This window comes from Callorhinus ursinus, unplaced genomic scaffold (assembly GCF_003265705.2).
Source record: "Callorhinus ursinus isolate GAN/ISIS: 27379988/994484 unplaced genomic scaffold, GSC_fseal_2.0 scaffold72, whole genome shotgun sequence".
NCBI classification, from domain to species: domain Eukaryota; kingdom Metazoa; phylum Chordata; class Mammalia; order Carnivora; family Otariidae; genus Callorhinus; species Callorhinus ursinus.
Window position 1 is genome coordinate 5,472,204 of NW_027397134.1, and position 25,964 is coordinate 5,498,167.

The window sequence follows — 25,964 nt, forward strand, 5'->3', positions numbered from 1 at the left end:
CGAGAACACACTCCTCACACACCACGCGCCCGACGGCGGGCGCGGAACAGTGCGTGGGCGCAAGTCCGGCGAGGCGGGGCCGAGCGGCGCGCGACCCTCCGCGCGCTCGGGGAGGCACAGACCCGGGCGGCCTCTCTGGCCCCCACTCCCGCGGGCTCTATGACACCGCGCTGGCTCGCGGGACGGGGCGGGGTTGGTTGAGGGGGAGGAGACCACTCCAAGCTGTACATCTCGCGGTGAGCCTCGGGCGGAACTCTCTCGCGAGAAGTAAGAAGTAGCGCGCTTGCGCGTTGCAGTAGCGCCTGGTGGCCTTGGCAGGTATTCCCGCGGTTGTGTGAGGGGTAGTACCCTGCGGAGGCCACTACGCTCTCACCCCCAACGCCCGGTGACTCGCTACCATGAGCAGCACCTTAGCCAAGATTGCGGAGATCGAAGCCGAGGTAATAGGACAGCTGGCGCTTCACTCTCCCTCGGAGTGTTCCTTTTTAGGTAGCATTGCTCTTGCCTATACTCCCTTTAACGCCTCAGGACCGGCCCAGCGTTCTCCAACTCCCTTCAGCCCGGCCCCGAGTCCCCCGACTCCGCTCAGTCCCGCCCCGGGTCCCCCCGACTCCCCTCTACTCGGTCCTGCGTTCCCCGACTCCCCTCAGCCTCTCCTGGAGCCCTTCGACTCCCCTCAGCCGGGGCCCGCATTCCACACCCCTGCACCTTGGTCGGTACCCCGTTCCGTGTTCGGCTCCTGTCCGAACATCGATCCTCTCTCAGTCTTCCTTTTCTGTGAGCAACACAGTCCTCTCTGTCCCACTGCTCCAGCCCTGATCCGCTCACGCACTTCAGTATCTTTCATCATCTCCCAAAACCCACCCTCCTCTCCCCAATCTCTACTTTGAAGACGGCGTTTCCCAGAGCATTGCTCCCAGGAATGGATCTGGGATAAGATCTGCAGTAGCTGTTGATTCCACCTGAATTACTGTGTGATTCTGTCGTCTGAAGTGCTCAGAGCTCTTTAAAACCCGGAAAGTGGTGACCTTATATCAGATGGTGCATACCAGGTTCAAGCAGTAGAAAAGGACTCCGCAGCTGAGTTTTAGTCTGATCTGTGGGTGCTAATTGCAGTGACAGTTGTCATGTCTCTTCTCTGGGCTTCAGTTGTTTGCTCTGTAATGAGGGGAATGGGCTGGGTAATAAAGAGAATGACTTTTCACTCTTTTTTAAGTCTGACTAAAATGGACATACTGACATCAGGTAGGATCTAGAAGAAAATCATTCCCAGTTGGGGGAGCGTTCATTCTGGATATTTTACCTTGTAGGAACTGCTTCTGATTTATGGCTGTGATTCCTCTCTTACAGATGGCTCGGACTCAAAAGAACAAGGCCACAGCACACCACCTAGGGCTGCTTAAGGCTCGCCTTGCTAAGCTTCGTAGAGAGCTCATTACCCCAAAAGGTGGTGGTGGTGGTGGGCCAGGAGAAGGTTTGTGTTTTTCTTCAATATTGGGTTTTTTTTTATGTAATTTCTGTCGAAATAATGTAGCTATATGGTTTAAAAGTAATTTTAAAATTTCTATGATAGTAGATTTGTATTTTCTAATCCTTAGTTCATGAGTTGTGTTTATTCTGGTTTCAAAGGCAAATGAATGTTGTCTAAGTGATAAACTAGAGTTTTATGTATATCCTGTACTTTTTTTATTTTTTAAAATAATCTCTACACCCAACATGTGTCCCGAACTCAAGATCTTGAGATCAAGAGTTGCATCCTCTTCCAACTGAGCCAGCCAGGCACTCCTATGTATATCCTATATTGATCCAAAATAGGTTTTCATTGGCTTACAGGAATATGTAAATACATACATCAACAAGGTAAAAATAAGGAAGGAAATTGATGCAAAGGGAAGTGAGGGTAGGAAGAATAATTTGAAGCCAAGAGAGATAAGGTTAGGACCAAAAATAAAGTCATAAAGTCTATACTTCCTAGAGGAGGGCCATGAATTTGGCTTTTAAGTTGTTTGCAGCCATAAAAGGAAAAAAAAAAGAAAATCCAGTCAGTCACACAGTTCCTAGAGTTTGTAAGACAAAAAAGAAACCCATTTTTATTTTATTTATTTTATGTAAAAACTTATTTTTACTTTAAATTTGTTTTTAATTCTACTAACATTAACAAACATATTAATTTCAGGTGTACAATATAGTGATTCAACAATACTCAAGTGCTCATCACAATACATGGGCTCTTAATCCCCTTCACCTTTTTCACCCATCCCCCCACCTTCCTTCTAGTGACCATCTGTTCTCTATGTTTAAGAGTCTCATTTTTTGTTTCTCTTTTTGCTTTTGTTTCTTATATTCCACATATGAAGAAACCCATTTTTAAATGATTTTATTTATTTGAGAGAAAGAGAGCGCGCGCACACACACACACACACAAACAAACACACAAATGGGGACGGGGCGGGGAGGGGGGAAGGATAAGCAGACTGTGCTGAGCGCAGAGCTCAGCGTTGGGCTTGATCTCTTAACCCTGAGATCATGACCTGAACCAAAATCAAGAGTTGGCTGGCAGCTTAACTGAGCCACCCAGGTGCTCCATCCATTTTTAGATCGATTATTATATAATCTTTGAGTGTTAAATACTATGGGTACTAGAAAGGTGAATAATAGTGTAAGTGGTAGAGGAATAAAGTTTCTAAATAAATATTCCATTAAACAACGTTAGGGGCACCTAGGTGGTTTAGTCAGTTAAGCATCTGCCTTCGGCTCCCTGCTCGGCGTGGAGTCTGCCTCTCCCTCTCCTCCTCCCCCCTGCTTGTGCTCTCTCTCTGTCTCAAATAAATAGATAAAATCTAAAAATAAATAAACAATGTTAATTGTTATTTTGTGTGCTTAAGTTCTGGAGAGAAAGTTGGAGAAGTTGGAGAAATATGTCCTGGATAGATAGGCTACCAGAATGTGAAAGGAATTTCATGAATCTCAACACTTTAAGAGATAACTTTCCTCTTCTTTTTGATATTTATTGATGTTTTAGGTTTTGATGTGGCCAAGACAGGTGATGCTCGAATTGGGTTTGTGGGTTTTCCATCAGTGGGGAAGTCAACACTGCTTAGTAACCTGGCAGGGGTATATTCTGAGGTGGCAGCCTATGAGTTCACTACTCTGACCACTGTGCCTGGTGTCATCAGATACAAAGGTGCCAAGATCCAGGTGAGTCAGGCCGGTAGGCCACAGATGGGAAGAAATCCATTCTTTTCATTCATTTAAGAAGCTCTCTGTATGCTAGACCTGATCTTTGATCTACTAGGCCCTTCCTGTGTAGCAAGGAAGATAGAACAGTACATAACACAGTGGGATTGTGTTTGTGAAAACACAGAGAAAGAAGGGACTACTTTTTGACCTGAGGATATTGGGGGAAGGTCTGGTAAGACTAAAAAAGCTTCATGTAGAAAATGACAGTGCAGGTGGGTCTTGAAGTTCAGGTAGAATTTCATCAGCCAGAGAAGGTGAAGCGCAATTTCAGGCAGCCATAATGGTAAATAGCTTGCTGTGGTGCAAGCTGAGGCATGGGGCAGGAGTGGTAGAAACTGAATCTGGAAAAGTAGGTTGGGGCTGAATTATGAATGGCCTTGTGTGCCTGCTAAGGAAGTTGATTTTTATCTTATATGTAACTAGGAACCATCAGAAACTTTTTAATAAAGAAATAATGTAAGATCCTTTTTATTTTTTATTTTTATGTTTTTTGGTGAGATCCTTTTTAGAAGATAATTCTTGTCTGTGAGGCCTAATGAAGTTGGTGTCCTGAGAAGTTTTTCTTAGATAGGTGACGGATTTAGGGCTACCAAATGAAGAGTCCCTTTGGGTATGAAAGAAGGTGTATGTAAATGTAAGCTTTAATGGGTCATGTTCTTTTTGGCTGCACAGCTAAGAAGGCAAGATTCTGAATTCTGTGACATTTGAATCTAGGCTGGAGATTCCCAGGCTTTCTTGGCTCACAGCACCCTTAGTGTCTCAGTAGTTATTTCCTGACACCTTTTCTTGTCCCAGTAATTTTTTCTATCACGCCCCAGGCCAAAAGAAATACCTAATGGTTCCGTTTGTTAGGTCCAAACAACTAAGTAGTTACGTCCTTAGCGCCACAGTTATTTATTTACCAGTGGGATGTGTGCACTGTTGGGTACCACATAACTTCTCAAACTTTGGAATCAGATTGGATACAACCACATTTGTTTTCTTTTTTACATTGATTTTTGTGTGGTGCTTTTTTATTATAGCAACTGATGAAAAAGTCTAACTTCTCAAAGTTTTGGATGTGACGTAATTGAAAGCAATGTAGTAGGATGTAATGTTGAAATTGAGAGCTCTGTGGAGCTAGTAGTTCCTTCATTGTCTGACATATATCAAGAATTGTTGTTTCTCTTGAAAACTTAGAATAGCCTATGGTACCCTTAAGTTCTGTGTGGTGCCCCAGAGTACCTTGGCTCGTTTTTTGGAAACTGTTGGTAAAAGCATTTGTTTTCCCTCCTGCTGAGCTACACAGTTGTGATGTGCATTTGTGCTTCTTTATTAATCTGAAGTAGGAAGGGACCAGTGTCCTGGTGGTATTTTCAATGGCTTTTTTCCCTGCCCATGCAGAGACTGTGTTGGGACATGGACCTTTCAGGGTTTCCATGTCCAAATGTATATAACAAGAATGAGGATGCTTGAGCATATCTGGACCACTGCTTGATGCCATCTGGTTTTAGAGTCTTGGTGATAATCATAGCTTTGGCAGCTCAGAGAATAACTTCTTCCCTGATGAGATGTTCTTGACACCTCTTTCAGAGCTTTTGAGTATATCAGAATAAAGAACTATTTAACCCTCTCTTGCCTTGTCTTTCCCACAAAGCATTCCTTTCAGTGTCTCCTGACCTGTTAGGTTTTTTTCCCCCCTTTTTTTGCATGATGCTTTTTCTGCCTGTGCACTGTCCTTCCCTCCTGCCCCCTGACTTTCTCTAGAAACCAAGTTAAGGTGTACATAACAGGATGAAAATGACTATCCTTGAATGTTTTTTATTTATTTTTATTTTATTATTTTTTTAAAAAAGATTTTATTTATTTATTTGACAGAGAGAGACACAGTGAGAGAGGGAACACAAGGGGAGTCGGAGAGGGAGAAGCAGGCTTCCCGCTGAGCAGAGAGCCCAATGTGGGGCTCAGTGTGGGGCTCTGTCCCAGGACCCCAGGACCATGACCTGAGCTGAAGGCAGATGCTTAATGACTGAGTCACCCAGGCGTCCCCCCGCTTGAATGTTTTCTAAATAGCTGTTTTGTGGCAGAGTACTCATTATCTGTGACATGGAGGGAGAGGAATACAAAATTAGAACCATTTAATAAGAATTTTAAGGAGGGAGATTTCTGGGTTTTTTTGTTAGGAAGTATGATGGTTTTAACAGTAAAGGTGCCTGAAGATGGAATGGTACCTCTTGAGGTAATAAATTACTGTGTCTGGAGGTGTTTTAAGTAGTGACTGAACCACCACTTATCACATAGGCAGAGATTAGCCTGTAGAATGGATGTTCAGTTTTAAAAATTATGGAGCTTATTTTAACTTTCTAGGGTCCCTAGGATTCCTGTTGTCCTATATAAATAATTGACTTGCACATTTAACTGCTTTAACCTCTAAAGGCATTTGAGTTTGAGTTAGTTTAACGTTCAATTCTTAAAATCCTACAGTTTCATGACTTAAAAAAAATATGTATGTTCTTTTCTTATCTCTTGGTGTAATATGAAATTTAAATATGTAAAGCATACGTTATTTTATTGAATGAAATTTAGTTGCTATGTCTACAGTCATAACACAGTGATACTGTCTGAAATTTAGTTGCCACATTTAAATGTTTGATGTAACCTTAAAATTATTTCCCTGTCAAGAAAAGTTAAATTTAGGTTTTTTACTTTTGTAGGGGCTTCAATAAATTTCCTTGTTTTCAGTTGAGATAGTTAGAAAGCCTGTGCTCTTTTCTCTTAGTGTAATATTCTCTCTTTCAGATGGTCTTTTAAAGCCATATTCTAGGTTTAAGAGTTTTAGAATATCCAGATGGATTTTCCTTTTTGAGTTCTTGAGAACATTAGCTAGCTCAATATACATTAAAGCTTTTTGCTGATATATGTGTGTGTGTATATATATATATTTTTAGCAGAAGTAATATATATATTTTTAGCAGACTTGGATTTACTAAGTGTTAGAAATAGATTGTAGAATCTTTGGGAGAGTTGAAGAAGTAGACTCTAGACTTAATTTCTAGGAACAACTGATGGATGAACTTTTTGTTTTTTCAAACATGTTTATTGAGGTATAATTCACATACGATAAACTGCAGGTAAAGTATACAGTTTGCTAAGTTTTGACATAGTTATATGCTGGTGGAAACATCACCACAATCAAGATCATGAACATACCATCCCCAAAAGTTTCTGCATGCCCCTTCCCTCCTGGTCCCCTTCATCTCCAAGCAATTACTTATCTACATTTTATCAGTACAGATAAGTTTACATTTCGAGTTTTACATAAATAAGACCATGTGTAAATATAAATGTACTTTCTTTTGGGTGGCTTCTTTCACTCAACATAATTATTTTGAGGTTCTCTTGTATCATTCATGTTGCTGCCCCTTATGTGAACATCCTACATAATCACAGAAGAATTATCAGGAATAGATTAACATTGATGCAGTAGTTCCTAAACTACAGATCTTACTCAAATTTTTACCAATTTTTCCACCAACATCCTTTTCCAAGATTTTATCGGGGATCATCCTGTGTTGCATTTAGTTATTCTTCTTTATTCTCCTGCCATCTGTAATAGTTTCTCAGTCCTGTCCTTTAAGACCTTGACACTTAAAGAGTATTGATTAGTTATTTTGTAGAACGTCCCTTAGTTTGGGTTTGTCAGGTATTTTCTCACAATCAGACTGAGGTATTACGTATTTTGTCTTGAATATGATGAAATGATGGTGTGTCCTCAGTGCATCTTACAGGATTCATGATGTTATATGTCTTAATTTGTGATGTTGATGTCCCATCGCTTTGGTGGTATCTGCAGGATTTCTCTACTGTAAAGCTATTATCTTTCTTTTTTAAAAAATTATTTCTTTTTGTAGTTAAATATCTTGGGAGAGGTATTTTGAGAAGATACAAATCCTATCTCTCAAACTTGCCCCCTCATTTTAGCATCCATCTGGATCCTCTCTGCAGCAGTTATTACTCTGCTTCTTGCCTAATGCCGAATCTTTATTTTTCTCTTTCTTACTAAATGTTATTAATTAGAATTCTGCTATTTGGAAGAGCTGTTCCTTCTTTCATTTATTCAGTAATATGTATCAACGTGGGCTTGTGGATATTTATTTTATTTTATGGGTTATAATCCAGTACTACCATTACTTTGTTACTCGTTTTGTTCCAGCTTTGATAATTAGGAACTCCTTCAGGTTGGCTCCTGTGTACTTTCCATAATCCCCCATCTTTTTATGAATACTTTTTGGCATGACATGATGTTCCATGCTAATCTTAGATTTTTCCCTGCTCCAGGCCTGAAGTTGACCACTTCTGAAGGAGCTGTAGTTTCTTTTATTGGAAAATGGTGTTTAGAAATCAAGATCTGGTGTGCTCATTACTTCCCATGTAGCCTTGTAAATCAATATAACGAATGTTTCCAAGTCAGGTCTGATGTATTCAACATAAATTATAAAACGGTAGCTCAGTTTGGTGTGTTGTATTAGTCTTAGACGATGTAACATTTATTTAGTGAAGAATAGGGAGGAACTTTGAGTAGGCTCTTGAAAGGAAAAGTTGAACTGTCTAAGCACCTCCTGAATTAGTTTCTTCATTTTGGTTTATTTAGTTATTTTTAAAATTATTCATTGTAAGTAATCTCTACACCCACTGTGGGGCTCATCAAGACTCAGAGATCAAGAGTCTTCCAACTGAGCTAGCCAGGTGCCCCCATTGTGGTTTTTTTAATGTAAAGTATATTTTTATAATGTCAGGCTTATAGCAAAGACTGGTTTTAAATGATGTTTTGATAAGCTGCCACTCTGGTTCTGGTCCGTTCATGTGGATAATTCAATATTGGCCATATAGAGGACCCTTGATATTTTCAGATTTTATATATGCTCTTAACTGTTTTCAGTGGACTCTTTAAGGTATAACTAATAGTTTGTAATTTTGCTGAGATGTGCATTTGATTTGTGTGCAAAAGTTGGTTTTTATGTTCTCATTGTTATGTACATATACTATGACTTCTGTGAAGTTTTTCCCTTTACTGCATTTTCTGGGCAATTAAGCAGTCATTTTCAATTGGGGACACACATCAGAGTCCCCGTGGAGCGTTTTGAAGTACAGATCAATATCTGAACCCTCCTTTGCCCTTCTAAATTAGAATTTGTAAGGATGGGGCTTGGATATCTCCATTTTTGATGGTTTTACAGGTGATTATTATGTGCTCGCCTAGTTAATGACTGGAGAAATTTTTGTGAATTGGGGAATTTGGAGGATTTGCAAAGATCTCAGTATGTATCACGTGAATATCAAGATTCAACTATTATCTACCATAAGGAATTGATGTGGAGGCTCAACCTTCTGAAAAGAAGGAAATTAGAAGATAATATGTATGTTCTAATATTATATAAACATGTGTCTTATATATATATTATTTATTTACTTATTTATTTTAGAGAGGTGGTGGGGAGCAGAGGGAGAGAAGCAATTTTAAGTAGGCTCCATGCGTGGGGCTTGATCTCACAACCCTGAGATCATGACCTGAGCCCAAATCAAGAATCGGACACTTAACCGACTGAGCCACCCAGGTGCCCCTAGAAGATATTAATGTAGAATAATCGATTTGGCCCTCAAAATGTGAGCCATAATCTTACTTGATTTATTAGGATTGTGATTTTGGGCAAATCACTTAACCTCTGTGAACCTCAGCTAATATCCTTATCTCAGGGCTGTTAGGCATTTTAAACTAGGTAAAGTATATTAAAAAAAACTTGCATTTAAAAAAGTATATAAAAAACTGACATTTAAATGCATAGTAAGGGGCGCCTGGGTGGCTCAGTTGTTAAGCGTCTGCCTTCAGCTTGGGTCATGATCCCAGGGTCCTGGGATTGAGCCCTGCATCGGGCTCCCTGCTCAGCGGGAAGCCTGCTTCTCTCTCTCCCGCTCCCCCTGCTTGTGCTCCTTTTCTCCCTGTGTCTCTGTCTGTCAAATAAATAAAATCTTAAAAAAAATAGTAAAAGTTATGTACACTCAACTTATAAGGAAGGTCGGATTTGGATCTTTTATACTTTGGATACTTGAAAAATAAATCATTCTCTTTGATCGGTTCAGATATATGACTTCTTTTTCCCTTCTCGCCTTTACCCTGTCCTTAATCTTGCAGCTCCTGGATCTTCCAGGTATCATTGAGGGTGCCAAGGATGGGAAAGGTAGAGGCCGTCAAGTCATTGCAGGTGAGTGGTCCAGGGCCACCATCCTGGGATATCATCCCTTTACTGTGCACTGTTCCTTTAGTTGGGGACTGTTGGACTTACGAGATTTTAGCACAGTGAAGGGTGTAGTTTTATCTGACTTCTTACTGGAGTAGAATGTCAGAACTTGAAGGGACCTCAGAGAGTAACAGTCCAGATCTCCATTTGAGGAGAAACACTAAGGACGGGAGAAGTGAAGTTGCACTGGTTGTGGCCGATTCAGATCTAGAACTTGGGTTTCCTGACTCCTACCCATGCCTTTCCTTCTTTTCTTCTTTTACTTGAAGTAAAATACTATAAAAGGCTCATCATAAATTGCAACAATCTGCTTCTCCGCCTTTCCTCACCTCCACTGTCATTCCCCATTGGCAGCTGTTACCAACTCTTCAACTGTTTCTTCTGTTACTTACCTTCATATTTTCAAATATTATGCTTATATTGCTGTTTCACGATTAATTAATTTTAGATATCACCTGTTGGTTTCATGTTATGATGGAGAATTAGCACTCTCACACTCTATACCTTTATTCACATTTTTTTTTTAATTTTATTTTTAAGTAATCTCTACACCCAACAGGGGGCTTCAACTTATAACCCCTAGATCAAGAGTCACATGCTCCACTGACTGAGCCAGCTAGGTGCTGCGCTGTCCTTTCTTTCAAATAAATTATATCACAGTTTTTAGTTAACCTATCAGTCATAGTTTACATTATTATGTAACAAATAAGTAACTTTTGTCCATTGCTAATTCTTTTCTCTTGAAGTCTTTTTGAAATTTGTTTTTCATGGAGTTAATAATTGTTTCTTTTTTTGTTTTGTTTTATTTACTTTTCTGTGTTTGCTAATTTTCAAATGTTCTAACAGATCAAATGCCTATCAGTCAGTATTTTTCTATATAGTTAAATATAGCTCCAAATACAGTCTTAGTGATTTCATTCTTTCCCCACAACCCTGACAGTACCCTCGTGTACCCTGTCTTCTTGCTTTAATGTGGATTGGTTGCTTTCTAGATCACTGTCCAGTAGAGGGAGTGGTCTGAATTTGTGCTCTCCAGTATGGTAGCCCCTAGGCGTGTGTGGTTATTGAGTGCTTTAAATGAGCCTAGGGTAATTGAGGAACTGAATTTCAAATTTTATTTCATTTTAATTAGTTTAAATAGCCCCAAGTAGCTAGTGGAGTCTGTATTGGACAGTGCAGCTATAGACTTTTTACATGTCTATCAGCCTGAGACTTTCTTTTGTGTTTTTGTGTGGGATCCCCTGTTTCCTGGAGTCAGTGTCTTTTTTGGGGTCACTTTCATGTTTTGCTGAAGCACAGTCTTTAGTAAACTTCCAGAAAAAGGATGAATGATAGGTAAATTTTTGTTTTTTCATGTCTGAAAGTATTTTTAGTCTACTCATATTGAATTATTAATTTAGCTATTTATAGAATTATGTATTAGGAGTTACTCATGGATGAATATCAGAAACATTATGCTAAGTTAAGACAGCCAGGCACATAAGACTATATTTTGTGTAATTCCATTTATATGAAATTTTTTTTTTTTAAGATTTTATTTATTTGACAGAGAGACAGAGAGAGAACACAAGCAGGGGGAGTGGAGGAGGGAGAGGCAGCCTTCCCGCGGAGCAGGGAGCCTGATGTGGGGCTCGATCCCAGGACCCCGGGATCATGACCTGAGCCGAAGGCAGATGCTTAATTACTGAGCCACCCAGGCGCCCCATATGAAATATTTTTAAATGCAAACCTGTGGTGACAGAAAGCAGATCAGTGGTTGAATGGGAATCAAGGGGAAGATTGATTTCAGAGGTGATGGAAATGTTCTCTCTCTTTCTTGCCTGTGGTGGTTACACAGGTATATATATACATTTGTCATTAAACCATATGCTTAACATGGACACAATTTGTTTTTTGTAAATTACACTGATAATCTATATGTAATATATATATAATATATACGTGTGTATATATATAATTATGCTGATAATAAAGTTGACTAAAAATATGCCAAGCAGACATAAGACTAGTCTTATGGTTTTAGAATCTTATTGTTTTAAATCTTTCTAAACTTCTTCTGGGATTTAGGTTACTGCTCGGTTCTTATCTTTATTCTGACTTGTTTTTCTGCTAGTGTATCTAGAAGTTAACACATCTAGATGTACCAGTGGAAAACCAGGCACACATTGCAAACTGACTTCTGTCATAGAATTTGGTAACCTTAAGAACTTCATGTGTGTCTATGTATTTATAAAAAAATCCTTTGTCTTAATGGAACTCCATTGCCCCCCACCCCAGCTTTTGAGTATTTGGCTTACTTAAGTCTTTTTTTTTTTTTTTTAGATTTTATTTATTTATTTGAGAGAGAGAGAATGAGAGATAGAGAGCACGAGAGGGAAGAGGGTCAGAGGGAGAAGCAGACTCCCCGCTGAGCAGGGAGCCCGATGCGGGACTCGATCCCGGGACCCCAGGATCATGACCTGAGCCGAAGGCAGTCGCTTAACCAACTGAGCCACCCAGGCGCCCTGGCTTACTTAAGTCTTTAGTGAGTTTTGCTTGGATATAAATAATTATTATTATTTTTTTTCCATTTTTCAGTGGCCCGAACATGTAACTTGATCCTGATTGTTCTGGATGTCCTGAAACCTTTGGGACACAAAAAGATAATTGAAAATGAGCTGGAAGGCTTTGGCATTCGCTTGAACAGCAAACCTCCCAACATTGGCTTTAAGAAGAAGGATAAAGGAGGCATTAATCTCACGGCCACTGTAAGTGGAGGTGATATGGGGCAGGCTGCTGAAGGGACTGGGGTCGAGAGTGGATTGAGGCACAGGGATGTTGACCTTTGGAAATTACCTGGCTTCTGCCAGCACTACAGAGGTAACACAATGACCTTGTAATGACTTTCAGAGTAGGACAAGAATCAATCTCAGACTTCATTTCTTTTGGGTTATTTATTTGATGTGGTATGGGAGTATAGACCAGTTTTGTTTTTTTTTTTAAAGATTTTTGACAGCGAGAGAAGGAACACAAGCAGGGGGATTGGGAGAAGGAGAAGCAGGCCTCCCACAGAGCAGGGAGCCTGACACGGGGCTTGATCCCAGGATCATGACGGGAGCCCAAGGCAGATGCTTAACGACTGAGCCACCCAGGCGCCCTAAGTATAGACCAGTTTTAATGCTTACATGAAATAGATGGCTGCTAATATCTTGTGTTTTCATTCATTCAGCACAGATTTATAGAGTGCCTACTATGAGCCAAGCATTGTTTTAGGTTCTTATTGGGCAGTGGGGGTAAGTTGGGAGAGAGAGCAAAATAGGCAAAAATCTCCTTACATTCTATGTGTAAACGTAGTAAACAAAATTAATGAGTTAATACAGTATATTAGATGATGATAAATCTAAGGACAAAAATAAACTGGGAAAAGGGATGGAGAGTGTTGGTGGGAGAGTTGATTAGAGAAGTCTTCTCTGAGGTGATGTGAAGGATTGAACAAAAGGGGTATCTTGGGGAAGAGCATTCCATATAGAGGGAATATTCAAGTGTAAAGCCCTGAGGTAGAGCATGCCTTTGCATACTTGAGGAACAGCAGAGTGAGCAAGTAGGAGAGTGGTAAGAGATGAAGTCATAGCATATGTACTTTTACTTTGCAGGAGTTGGATAACTGTTGGTTGGGTTCCCGTCTATGGAGTGAACATGATTTGATTTAGGTTTTGGTGGAATCAATCTAGCTATTTGTTGAGAATAGATTGGATTGGGTTAAGAGTATAAGAAATGGAAGCAAAGAAGCCATTTAAGAGGTTATTGCAATAATCCAGTCACGAAGTGATGTTTCTCAGGCCAGAGTTGTAACAGTGTGGGAGATGAGAAGTGGTTGATTATCAAAAGATTTTGAAAGTAGCTGGTAGGAATTACACCTGGATTGAATGTGGTTTGTGAGAGAGATGACTATAAGATTTTTTCCTGAGCTAGAACAGTAGACACTCATTACTAAAATGTTAAGACTTTGAATAGAATAGGATTGGAGAGGAGGGGAAGATCAGGATATTCAGTTTGAGATGCTAGACACCCAAGTATTACCATCTAAGAGGCATATGAGGAATTTTCTAGGCTGGAGATATAAATTTGGTGGATAGCAACTCTAGAGCCATGAACTTAGCTGAGATAACTAGGAAATGAGTGTAAATAGAAAAGAGGTTCAAGGATTGGGCCTTATCGCCCCCCTCCAGTGATTATAGGTTGGGAGATGGGAAGAATCAGCAAATAAGATTTTTTAGACAGAAGAAGGAGGAAAACTGGGAGAGTTTGGAATCTTGGAAGCCAAGTAAAGAAACTGTTTCAGATTGGAGGAGTGATCAACTCTGTCCAATTCTGCTTGCTTCTAAGTAATAGAATTTCCTACAACATTTAACATTCTAGAGGTCTCCATGATATGACTAGCACAGAGTTAAGCTGTCCTGCCCTGAAGATCTTTCTCATTATCCTGTCATAATGTTTGAATTTGAACATTTAGTATTCTTCATTTGCTAAGGCTGCCATAATAAAGTATCATAGATTGGGTGGCTTAAACAACAGTTTATTTTGTCTTAATCCTGGAGGCACTAGACATCTGAGATCAAGGTATGAGCAGGGTGGGTTTCTTCTGAGGCCACTACTTGGTTTGTAGATGGCTGTCTTCTCCCTGTGTCTTCACATGGTCTTCCCTCTGTGTGTCTGTTTCCTAGTCTCCTTTTCTTCTAATGATGTCAGTCACATTGAATTAGGGTTCATCCATAAGACCTCATTTTAACTTAGTTACTTACCTCTTTCAAGACCCTATCTTTAACCCTAACAGTCCCATTCTGAGATACTGGGGTTAGGAGTATAAACATATGAATTTGGGTGGGAGTGATTCAGTCCACAGCACCTTCATCTGAATTTGGAAAGATTATTATTATTATTATTTAAGATTGATTTATTCGAGAGAGAGAGCATGAGAGGGGGAAGGGTGAGAGGGAGAAGCAGACTCCCTCTGCTGAGCAGGGAGCCCTATGCGGGACTCGATCTTGAGACTCCATGATCATGACCTGAGCAGAGGGCAGTCGCTTAACCAACTGAGCCACCCAGGCACCCACATTATTAGTTTTTAAGTATTTTCTAATAAAAGTCAAATTATTCTCATCCAGAATAACAGAAATGGATTTGTACCTTAGGATTATCCAGGTATAATGATAGATACTTTTGGGAGTTTTTTTTTTTGCTCTCTGACCAATTATTGTCTTCTCTGCACGTTCAGTGCCCTCAGAGCGAGCTGGATGCTGAAACTGTGAAGAGCATTCTGGCTGAATACAAAATTCACAATGCTGATGTGACACTGCGTAGTGATGCCACAGCGGATGACCTCATCGACGTGGTAGAAGGAAACAGGTATCACTCAGTGTACAGTCTGGTGCCCGAGTTTGAATCTGAAGCCTTGTAGTGGAAACAGTATTGGGTTGTGAATCTGGAAGACATAGATTCTAACTGGCTGTGCTGCTATCTCAAATAATAGTGGGCCTTGGTTTTGTTAGCTGTAAATTGAAGGGTTGGTTTTGATTTCTGACATTCTTCTTTGCTCTGAAATTTGATTATAATAGTCAAATTCAACTAGGCTATTCCCTAAGCTGTGTCATATGATGGTGGAAAAAAGTAGTTCCCAATCTGTTCTCTCAGAATTAATCCATCTGAGAAATCCTATAGGCTATCATATCATATCCTATCATACAGCCGGGCTGTATCTGTTCTCTCCAAGTGTAACCTGAAGGTTTGTGGGCTGCAGCCCTATTCCATGAAAACTTATATTATTAGTATTTTAAATTATTTTTATATATAGTATTTTAAATAAAAATAAAAATAATAAAAATATAAATAAAAGAAATAATAAAAAATAATAAATTAAGCCACTGTTAAAATTTTTCCTGGCATTTGAGCATAATGTTGTTTAGTTGCTTTCCTGTTCATTTGTTCCTATTTTATTGGATGGATTTATTTGATTCTCATTTGAAAACAAAGGCCAGTTCTTTGAGTTAGGCACTAAGTGAGCAGTTAAAGCCTGAAAAATTGTGGCTTGCTGTAAATAGTAACCTTAGCTGCCATATTGATATGGACATTAGGATTGTGACATTGTTAGATGTTATGTTTTTTATTTTAAAAATTATCATGAAATACATTATTAAAAATACATTTACAGTTTGTAAAACAACTTTGTGGGAAATTGACTCTGAGACTTGCCCAAGGGATTTAGATTCAGGAAGTGACAGAGCTGGGAGTAGATTGAGTCTGTGTGATTCCAAAGCTTTTGTTCCTTCTGATGCCTCTCAATTAGCTGCATGGCTCAGACTAGGGCCTGAGTTTTGTTGCTTCTCAACTCATAGTTCACGTTTTGGATATTCTGCCTTATTTTGGTAGGAAGCCTTTTGGAGGCAGGGTTGAGGGGTTGATCTGCCTCTTATGTTTTGCAGTCTCTGATTTGGGGTCCTGGGCCAGGGGATGCTGATCACTGACAGTCTTGTCAACAGTTCCAGACTAATGTCCTCTTTTTCTTTTACTTCTATAGAGTTTATATCCCTTGTATCTATGTGTTGAATAAGATTGATCAGATCTCCATTGAGGAATTGGATATCATCTATAAGGTGCCTCACTGTGTACCCATCTCTGCCCATCACCGCTGGAATTTTGATGACCTCTTGGAAAAGATCTGGGACTATCTGAAACTAGTGAGGATGTAAGTCTTAGTGGAAAGGGTCATATTGCTGTAGGAATTAAACCAGACTATCCTAAAATGATACCGTCTGGAGCTTAGTGCATAATTTGTCTCTTTTTGGAGATATAAATAAATTTCTGTCATCTGCTAGGCCATATTGAGGACACTTTCTTCCTTAATTGGAGGTTATCTGTGTCTGATCTTTTCAGGAGTGATGGAGGGTTGATTTGCATTCAGTCCATGAAACATTCCAAGAAGTAGGCAACCTCTGCTCCCTCTCTGTTCTAGTTACACCAAACCCAAAGGCCAGTTGCCAGATTATACATCCCCAGTGGTGCTGCCTTACTCTAGGACTACGGTGGAGGATTTCTGCATGAAGATTCACAAAAATCTTATCAAAGAATTTAAATAGTAAGTATCATGGGCATGTAGTGCCTTCTTTTCCCTGTGAGCTCCTGATTCCACTAACTAGCAATTCTTAGGCTACCATTAAAGAAAATGGCATCAGAGGGTGCTGCTAAAAAGTTCGCTTGGTTAGAACTCTGCAGTATCTTCCTAAAACCATGCGAAGTTGGAGCAGGAAGTGCTCTAAAAGCCTTGTCAGGTCAGTGGGCTGACAGTACACAGGGCTCTGATTTTCTCTTGTTAATTGGTCTTCTTCTTGGCAAACGCGAATGTTAACTCTTCTTGCCAGCATCATACTGGCCTCCAGTGGGTACTGAGACCCCCCTAAACCTTAAGCATGGGTAAATGCCCCTAAATCTCCTTCGTATACTTTCATTGCTGATACAGGCTGAAAATTTCTGACATCTTATTTTGAGCTAATTGAGCTAATTTTATTTATTTTATTTTTCTAAAGATTTATTTGTGAGCGAGAGCATTCATACACACGAATAGGGATTGGGGCAGAGAGAATCTCAAGCAGACTCCTTACTGAGTGCGGAGCCTGACACAAGGCTTGATCCCACGACCCTGAAACCATGACCTGAGCCGAAATCAGGAGTCAGATGCTCAACCGACTGAGCCACCCAGGCACCCCTGAGCTAATTTTAGACTTATAGAAAAGTTGAAAAAATAGTACAAAGAGTTTCCTTATATCCCTTACCATTATTCTAACATTATCAGCTCACATAACTGTAATATAGTTATCAACAATTTTTTGTCCATCGGTTGATGGATAGAGAAGATGTGTATATACATACGATAGGCTATTACTCAACCATAAAAAGGAATGAAATCTTGTCATTTGCAATGACATGGGTGGAGCTAGAGAGTATAATGCTAAGTGAAATAAGTCAGAGAAAGACAAATACCATATGATTTCATTCATATGTGGAATTTAAGAAACGAGCAAAGGGGGAAAACGAAAATAAGAAAGACTCTTAACTATAGAGAACGAACTGATGGTTACCAGAGGGGAGGTGGTTGGGGGGATGGGTGAAACAGGTGATGGGGATTAAGGAGTGTAGTGCACTTGTGGTGAGCACTGGATGATATTTGTTGAATCATTATATTGTACACCTGAAACTAATATAACAACTAACTGGAATTAAGATAAAAACTTAAAAAAAAATACTTGTTTCTGATCCTAAGAATACTGAAAGAGTGAAGACCTTTATTAAACTTCGCATTCCTTTTATCCAAAATAACTGTATTCCATGTGCAGGCACCTAATTTCCACTATCCTCAGACCTTTACATTTTGGCATATACTTGAATCAGTGAAGGAGAGTCTTGGAAGTTAGATTATTTTCCTTTTTCCAACTTCATAGATTTCTATATAGGTCTTACCTTCCATGGTGGCAGAACACTGTTCTCAGCCTCTAGAACTGTAAGTTAATGAGGGAATTAAATGAGAAGGGAGAAAAATATTTTGGAGAAAAGACATCAAAACAAATAGAATTTTATTTGGTCACTATTTTCCTTTTTTTTTTAAATTATGGAACAAATAGCATTTTAACCATCTTAATAGAAAAAAATTCAGCTTTAGACCTAATTGTAACATTTGTCCTTGTTGCATTCTGTTTGTGTCCTTGAATACATGTACATGTCCTTTAATCATTTACTATGTGTTTTCTGTTACAAGATTCACATCATTTTTATTTACCGCATTTTTCCTATTTATTGTTACTTTACATAGTTTTCTTATCTTCACACACAGACCTTTCCCTTTTAATTTCTTTAATCTAGGATTAATGATAATATGCCTTTGATATGTTTTGCTGCATTGCTGTCCACAAGGGCTGGACCTATTTACATTGCCATCAACAAAATGGGAGGCACTGATGTTACTGCAGGCATTGAATATGATTGCTAAAAACTAGTTTTCTGGGTGCCTGGGTGGCTCAAGTCGGTAAGGTGTGTGTCTTCGGCTTGGCTCATTATCCCAGGGTCCTGGGATTGAGTCCCGCATCGGGCTCCCTGCTCAGTGGGGAGTCTGCTCTCACTCTCCCCTCCCCCTGCTCATGTTCTCTCTCTCACTTGCTCTCTCTCAAATAAATAAATAATCTTTGTAAAAAAAAAAAAACTAGGGGCGCTTGGGTGGCTCAGTCATTAAGCATTTGCCTTCAGCTCGGGTTATGATCCCATGGTTCTGGGATCGAGCCCTGCATTGGGTTTCCTGTTCTGCAGAAAGCCTGCTTCTCCCTCTCCCACTCCTAATGCTTGTGTTCCCTCTCTCTCTGTCTCTCTCTCTGTCAAATTATCTTTAAAAAAATAAAAAGCAGCACTTAAATGTAAGAAGAAAATGCGGGTGCCTGGGTGGCTCAATTGGTTAAGCGACTGCCTTCGGCTCAGGTCATGATCCTGGAGTCCCGGGATCAAGTCCTGCATCAGGCTCCCTGCTCAGCAGGGAGTCTGCTTCTCCCTCTGACCTTCCTCCTTCTCATGCTCTCTCTCTACCATTCTCTCTCTCTCAATAAATAAATAAAAATCTTAAAAAAAAAAAATGCAAACAGTACCAAAATGGTGGGGAGCCCTAAGTGGGGTTCTGTCCCACGACCCTGAGATCACAACCTGAGCCGAAAGCAAGAGTTGGGCACTTAACCGACTGTGCCACCCAGGTGTCCCGGAACATAGGTTTTTATTTATTTACTTTTTTAAAGATTTTATTTATCTCTTTGATAGAGTGCACAAGCAGGGGGAATGGCAGGCAGTGGGAGAAGCAGGCTCCCTGCAGAGCAGGGGGACCCTGATGTGGAACTTGATCCCAGGACCCTGGGATCATGACCTGAGCTGTAGGCAGTTGCTTAATCAACTCAGCCACCCAGGCACCTGGAACATAGGTTTATAAAGATGTTTTGTTGCAAAGGCAATATAATAACAATGTGGCTGTCATTTTCTATCCCTTGGTACATAGTTCTTAGCCTTTGTGAGGCAGATCTCAGTGTCTTTGTTCACCAATCTCCATCACTAGCACAACATATTTTTAGTATTGGAGGCCTATAGATAAAAAAATAGCTGGCTCAGTCTGCTTCTCCCTCCCCCTGCTCTTGTGCACTCACTCACTTTCTCCCTGTCACATAAAATCTTAAAAAAAAAAAATTACCTTCGTAAATTCCAAAAAAAAATCAGGAGAACATTCCAGTTATGGTGTCTTGGGAGGGAGAGAGAATTTTCCTAGCATGGCTAAGGAGGGAGGCCCTATATTTATTAGTACCCACTGATGGTTTTAGTAGACCCAATAAAAATTGGCATTCTGTAACAATCTATAACTGACACTGTAAGAACCAATTTCTAATCCAGATTATTTCAGAGTATTTTTCTATATCAAACCCATGCTTTCTCTTAATTTTAAACTAGTCTTGTCACATTTGTCATTTGTTTTTTCTCTTTGACTTTCCTGAATTGGCTCTGGAATGAGGAACCACACAACTTCCAGAAGTCTTTGCCACTTTGTATGTGACGGCTGCATTGTGCCATACTGCTGGGGAAGCTAATGCCTGTGGGCTTTGAATGTGGTCCTTGACTGGGGAGGGGCGATGTTGCAAGCCTATGGTTCTTAAGAGCTGGAGTGCTAAATCTAAGCAGAAAGGTGGCACCCTGGTAGCTAAGGTAGAAGCGAGATGATTCTTTACACTTTTTTTTTTTTTTTCCTTCCATACAGCGCTCTGGTCTGGGGTCTGTCTGTGAAACACAATCCTCAAAAAGTGGGTAAAGATCATACACTGGAGGACGAGGATGTCATTCAGATTGTGAAGAAATGAAACCTTCCCCTCTACCCATGTGCTGGGCCAACCATAGCAGCTTTTCCCATGACCAAGCACCCTACCCCAAACCCCTTCGAGCTTTGGCAGCCAGTGGATCAGGATTCAGGGGAGGGAGATGAAGGCATCCAAGCTGGAACTTTGTCTTAACTTGGTGTCACCTTGTAAATTCAACTGCATAAAGGACCTGGTAGGCCATCCAGCTATGTGCAGTTCATGTGTCATTGTCAGAATTTGTTTTGGGTTTGACTGAATGAGGATGGGTATATGTACAGTGAGACATCTGCAGAAGGGGTATTTGGGAGCTTGGTCTTAAGTGTGAAATGGATAAAAATGTGACTGCAACATCTTATTTGATGTTTAGTCATGGGAAACCCTTCCAAATGGATGTGGCCTTCACTCTTCTCAAGTGGTCTTTCCTCCTGGATACTGGAATGAGGAAGGACGTGATGTAAGTTAACTGATTATTCCCTGCAAGGCTGGTCCATGTGGGAGATAGTGTCGTGTGGCAGTTGAGTAAAGTACTCTAACCAGACACATCAAGAGTTTGAATTGCATGGCCACTTCTAATTAGCTGTGAAACCCTGCATAAATTACACAACCTCTATAACTGTCTGTTTCCTCATGTAACATGGAGATGGTAATAGCACTTACCTTCTGGAGTGGAGACTGTTAGTATTAAGGGAGATGGTAGTTGTAAAATACTTAGCACAGTATCTGGCATAGAAGTACTTAGTGAATGTTGGCTGTTATCACTGGTCCCTTTCCGTTACCTGAGCAGAGCAGCTTTGTGTGTACACATGTGTATGTATGGAGGTGGGATGTTAGAAGGAAAGGTGGGGTCAAGACTACTTAAGAGGGTACTGAGGACATAATTAGAGGTCTTGGGCTGGGAATACAGGAATATAAAGGGAATCACCCTGATACTGGGAAATTGATTGGTAATAATCTTTGGGCGGTAGACTGGTTTAGTGGGAATAATGGCAGAGGGAGGGTGTGGTCAGGTAGGTACACAGAAGTCTAAACTTGGTAATTGATTAACTTCCTCTTTGGTGAAAAAGAAGTAAAAGATTATTTCAGTATGGATTACAGGGATGACAGAGAAAGGTAGTCCCTGAGAAAATCAGGAGTGGAAACAGATTTGCAGGAAGACAGAGTTTGATTTTCCCTGCAGTGAGCTAGAGCTTCTAGCAGGTTGTGAGGGATGGGGATGTGGGATTATCCACATAGGACTCAGCCTTTTCCAGTATTTGTTATTTATGCTACCTTAGTAACAGTTGTTTTTCTGATTGTCTTCCTGGAGCTTGGGCTTAGCACTGTCTCCAGCCCAGGAGAAAGCCTGGTATCCCAGTCACTTTGTAGGCTATAGGCCTTGATATCACTGGTGCATTCATGACAGAGGCCAAAATCTAGAGCCTACCCCAGCTCTTTAGAGAAACATTGGCTTTCTGAGCTATGGGATTTCCAGCAAGGTTTGCTTTTCAACCAGAGCAAATATTGGGTTACAGGGAAATCCTCATGCTCAAATTCACATCATTGAGCAAGAATTTAGCACTGCCAGGAAGTTGGGTAGAAGAGGTTGCTGAAATCCAGTTCATCAAAAACCTCAGGATGTGCTTTGAACAGGCCTTGCTTCTAGCATTCAGCATCCTCTTCTTCCCCTATCAGTGGCCCCCTGATGTTGAGGAGAGCATTACTCTACCATTTTCCTTTCTTTCCCTTTTGGGCTCAGACTTGAGAGTTCTGGGAGAGGAATGCTGTCTGGGGTAGGGCTGCTAAGGAGGGGCATTCCTATAGTAAAGGCTTTCTCTAAATGGACTCCAAGACTACAGTGGTTTGGCTGTCACAGCATGGCTCAAATTTCCTGTATGGTTACATATTCCATTTCTTTCCTGACCTTTTTTAAGTTTGTTTATTTAAGCAATCTCTACACTCAGTGTGGGCCTCCAACTCATGACCCTGAGATTGAGAGCTGCATGTTCTACCAACTGAGCCAGCCATGTGCCCCTTTCCTGATTTTTTTTAGCACAGCTTAACAGACTTACTGTACTGTGCCATTAGTTAGTTGGAATGCTTTTAACTGTTTAACAGCAAACACTAACAACCTTGCTGAAGTGGAAGGAAACTTGATCTCTCATATAAGTTGTAACAGAGCTCAGATGGGCTCGTGGCAGCTGTAATGCCATTGAAGATCCAGATTTTTTCATCAGTCAGCTCTGTCCACTGCAGTTTGTTGGCTTTGCTGAGCAGCTGGCTCCCCCCTCACAGTCAGAATGTCTGCTGTAGTCCCAGGCCTCACATCCAGCATCCAGAGGATAATAAAGAGGACTGATTCTTACCTTTTTGGGAAGCTATTTGCCAGAAACTGCCCAATTTGTCCTTGTGTCTTATGGCCTAAATTGGGTCACAAGCCTATTCTTGAACCAGCTGTTGGTAGAGAATAGAATTACTGAAGAAGAGTTTACTCCTGTAAGTTATCTTTATTCCTGGATTTTGTTTGTGCTCCTCTCATTCATTTACAGAAGGGCCAGTGGACGTGGCTACTACTCTTAGTAGAGTCTAAAGATACTCAGTGGCTATCTCCTGAAAGAAGGGTTGGCGGTACTAGCCAATTTTTCCCCCACTTCTCATTGGTTACACTGACTTCCCAAGTACTGGCTGCTCAGCTCCTTCCTTTGGGAGGCACTATTCTTTCCTCCTACCTGGCCACCCTCCTTAAAGGTAGGTCTTCCATAAGGTTCTTTGTGGCATTCCTGTTTTACTCTGAGGCTGCCTTCCGCATCCTTTTTTTTTTCCCCCCACACACAATGTTACATTAGTTTCAGGTATACAACAGTGATCTAACAACTCTACATGTTATGCTCATAAGTGTAGCTATCACCATACAGTACCATTGCCTGTATTCCCTATGCTGCATCTTTTATTCCCATGATTCTCTTGACCTTTTGTGTTGCACATCATTCTAGTCCTGATTGCTTCTAAACTCCTCTCGTGCCTGCTAGACTTGCCAAAGTTGTTCCATGTATGACCCCTCCTGTTAGCAGAGACCTCACTTCCTCCTACCCTGACCCTTTTATCAGGCTCTTAGCTCCTGAAAGACTGCCTTAGCGTCCTCTCCCTCCCCTACACCAAAATAGTTTTAAAATCTCTCTACCTTCGGCTGTGCTAGTATTAGCAACATTGCCTTACTTCCTTCTGGCTCTTGTCTGACCAGCCACTGGCAAATAGTTTCGCCCATTGCCCGGTGCCTATATTGTTCATTTCGGTCCTATCAGCTTCTAGCCTGAAAATTGGCAGCTCTGGCCCAATTCTTCCCACTGAACACCTACAACTCTTGGTTCAACACGAAGGGGACGAAGTGAAAGAAAACGTAGGAAAGGTGGGAGTGGATTCAGGCATCTGTGTTCTCCTATTGTTACTTGAGACTGCTTTCCAGCTTCCACCTGTGGAAACAAAGCATTTGTAAGAATTCTAAACAGAGGCTTTATTTCTAAAGCTAAGGAATCCTAAGAGCAAATCCCATGGGGGCCTGGGGAGTGGGAGGACTAATGAAGTTGAAGTACCAGGAAGACACAGACCTCATGCTCAGTCCACAGAGCTAGGTTTTGCTGAAAGGCAACCTGGTTTGTGTTCCTGGAAGTAGTAAGTCACGGTGGGGGCAGCTCCAGGTTTATAGGCGACACTCCTAACACTGAAGACTCGGGCTGTTTTTTATCCTTGCAGTCAAAATCCAACCACCTTGGCCTTCACCTACAGGTGAAGAACCACCTCATTATTTGACCCTCTAGCGTGAAGTCAGAGTAGCTTTGATGGCCCTACATGGACAAGTATTGAGAAGTAGGGCGAATGGAGTTTGAGAAGTAAGTTACCACCTCAGAGTAGGACTGAAAAACCCTCAGTCAGGAAAGGGAACTCAAGACCATAGCTACGGTATTCTGGTAGAATACTGTTCTCTAATGCTGTGCATATAGTTAAGGCGAATAATGGAAATAATTGTGAGCTGAGGAATGAGACATAAAACACAAGGAGTCTGCTAACGCAGTCTTGAGGGCAGTTTCATATGAAAAAGGACTTATTAATGGGTTGACTGAGAACTCTCAGGTCCTGTTGTTCCTTATAGGGGACTTTGAGCTGGAGAACAGGATGCCAACGGACTGTTGACTTTTGCCCCAGTAAACATGGTTTGGGAGAAGCTACCATATATATCATTACCCAATAAATTGTTTTCACTAGTGGTTTTAATCTAAGACAGTACACATTATAATCTGGTGTTAACCTGCAAGTCTTCCTGTAGTGTCATTCCAGCCTAAGCTGGCCTGTTAAGACAAAAAAGGCAGCCAATGATTCTTCCTTCTAAATGAGATAAGGAGTTCAATTTTTTTTTTTAAGAATTATTCGTTTGAGACAGGGAGAGAGGGAGAGAGCAGGAGCAGTGGGGAAAGGCACAGGCAGAGGGAGAAGCAGGCTTCCTGCAGAGCAGGGAGCCCGACGTGGGGCTTGATCCCAGGATCTGGAGATCATGACCTGAGCTGAAGGCAGATGCTTAACCATCTGAGCCACCCAGGCGCCCCTCAATTCTGAGTTTTAAAGAAAAATTAAAACTTCAGATCATTTCCCTCAGGGAACCTACTGAACCTCACAGGTCAGCTGATTGTAAATGAGAAGGAATGAATTCAGGAAGAAATAAACACAACAATGCCATTCACTTCATTCACACACTTAGCATATGCAACTTTAATCAACGAAAAGATAAAGTCCCAAATGTACAAGTGGAAAAAAAAATGTTGACACAGGCTTAACTAATATCAGCTACTTTTATGTACAGCTGTATAAGTTCAAAAAAGCTATCCTATATGTATATACAAAAGTTGTTTATACACAAGTCTGTACATAGGGTCTATACATTTATTTCTTCAGAACCCTTAGGTGCTACCTCTTGGTGAAGACACCAACACTTCATTCACATATCTTACAAAAAAAGACTTTCCAGGATTGACAACACTGGGCATCCTGTATTCAGACCATGTAGGCTCCATTCAATTGGTTAAGATACTTGGCGTCGATGCAGACCACACCAGGTGCCTGGGCTTCCTTAAATAGCTTCGCAGAGTGCTCCAAAGTAAAAGTCCATAAACCAACCCGAGATGAGGAAGCAAGAGTCCTAATCAGGGTGCCACCACAGGTCCAGGCATAGGTGAGCCTGCCTGCCCTGTTCATTGACGGTACTCCAGTTCATCTACACTGATGACTTTGGCAGGCATGGAGGGCAGGGGCTGCTGTAGCACATCTGAACCAAACCATTTGGCGAGGCCCACTGGGGAGCTGCTCCTCTGGCTGGGGCGATGCTCCAGCTGGGAGTGTACGTGGGGCAGACCCGACCTGGTGGGCACATTCTGAGGGGTCGTCTGAACGCTGACAGCTGCTGCCTGGGAACCAGAGCCTGGAGGATGAAGAACTATGGGGATAAGAAAGAAGGTGATCATTCAGAACGTATGCAGGAAAGGAGTTCTGTATCAGGCCTTGCCTTCCTCAAGTCTTATCCATA

At 41.0% G+C, this 25,964-nt stretch overlaps 2 protein-coding genes across 7 annotated transcripts in view; one reads left to right on the top strand and one right to left on the bottom strand.

Annotated features, from left to right (window-relative positions):
• Window positions 1-279: 279 nt before the first annotated feature.
• DRG1 (developmentally regulated GTP binding protein 1) lies at window positions 280-20,621 on the top strand. Its single transcript, XM_025858161.2, has 9 exons — window positions 280-440; window positions 1,351-1,474; window positions 3,023-3,198; window positions 9,410-9,479; window positions 12,093-12,262; window positions 14,770-14,900; window positions 16,069-16,236; window positions 16,504-16,626; window positions 20,320-20,621. The coding sequence occupies exons 1-9, from the start codon at window positions 399-401 to the stop codon at window positions 20,417-20,419; spliced, it is 1,104 nt and encodes a 367-aa protein (XP_025713946.1). The 5' UTR covers window positions 280-398; the 3' UTR covers window positions 20,420-20,621.
• Window positions 20,622-25,120: 4,499 nt separating this feature from the next.
• EIF4ENIF1 (eukaryotic translation initiation factor 4E nuclear import factor 1) overlaps window positions 25,121-25,964 on the bottom strand; it is a 44,928-nt gene continuing 44,084 nt past the window's right edge. For all 6 annotated transcript variants that reach the window (XM_025858221.1, XM_025858219.2, XM_025858220.2 and 3 more), the window contains one exon: window positions 25,121-25,874. In XM_025858221.1, coding sequence (XP_025714006.1) covers window positions 25,633-25,874 — 242 coding nt within the window. In that variant the 3' untranslated portion in view covers window positions 25,121-25,632. The remainder of the gene's footprint in view (window positions 25,875-25,964) is intronic.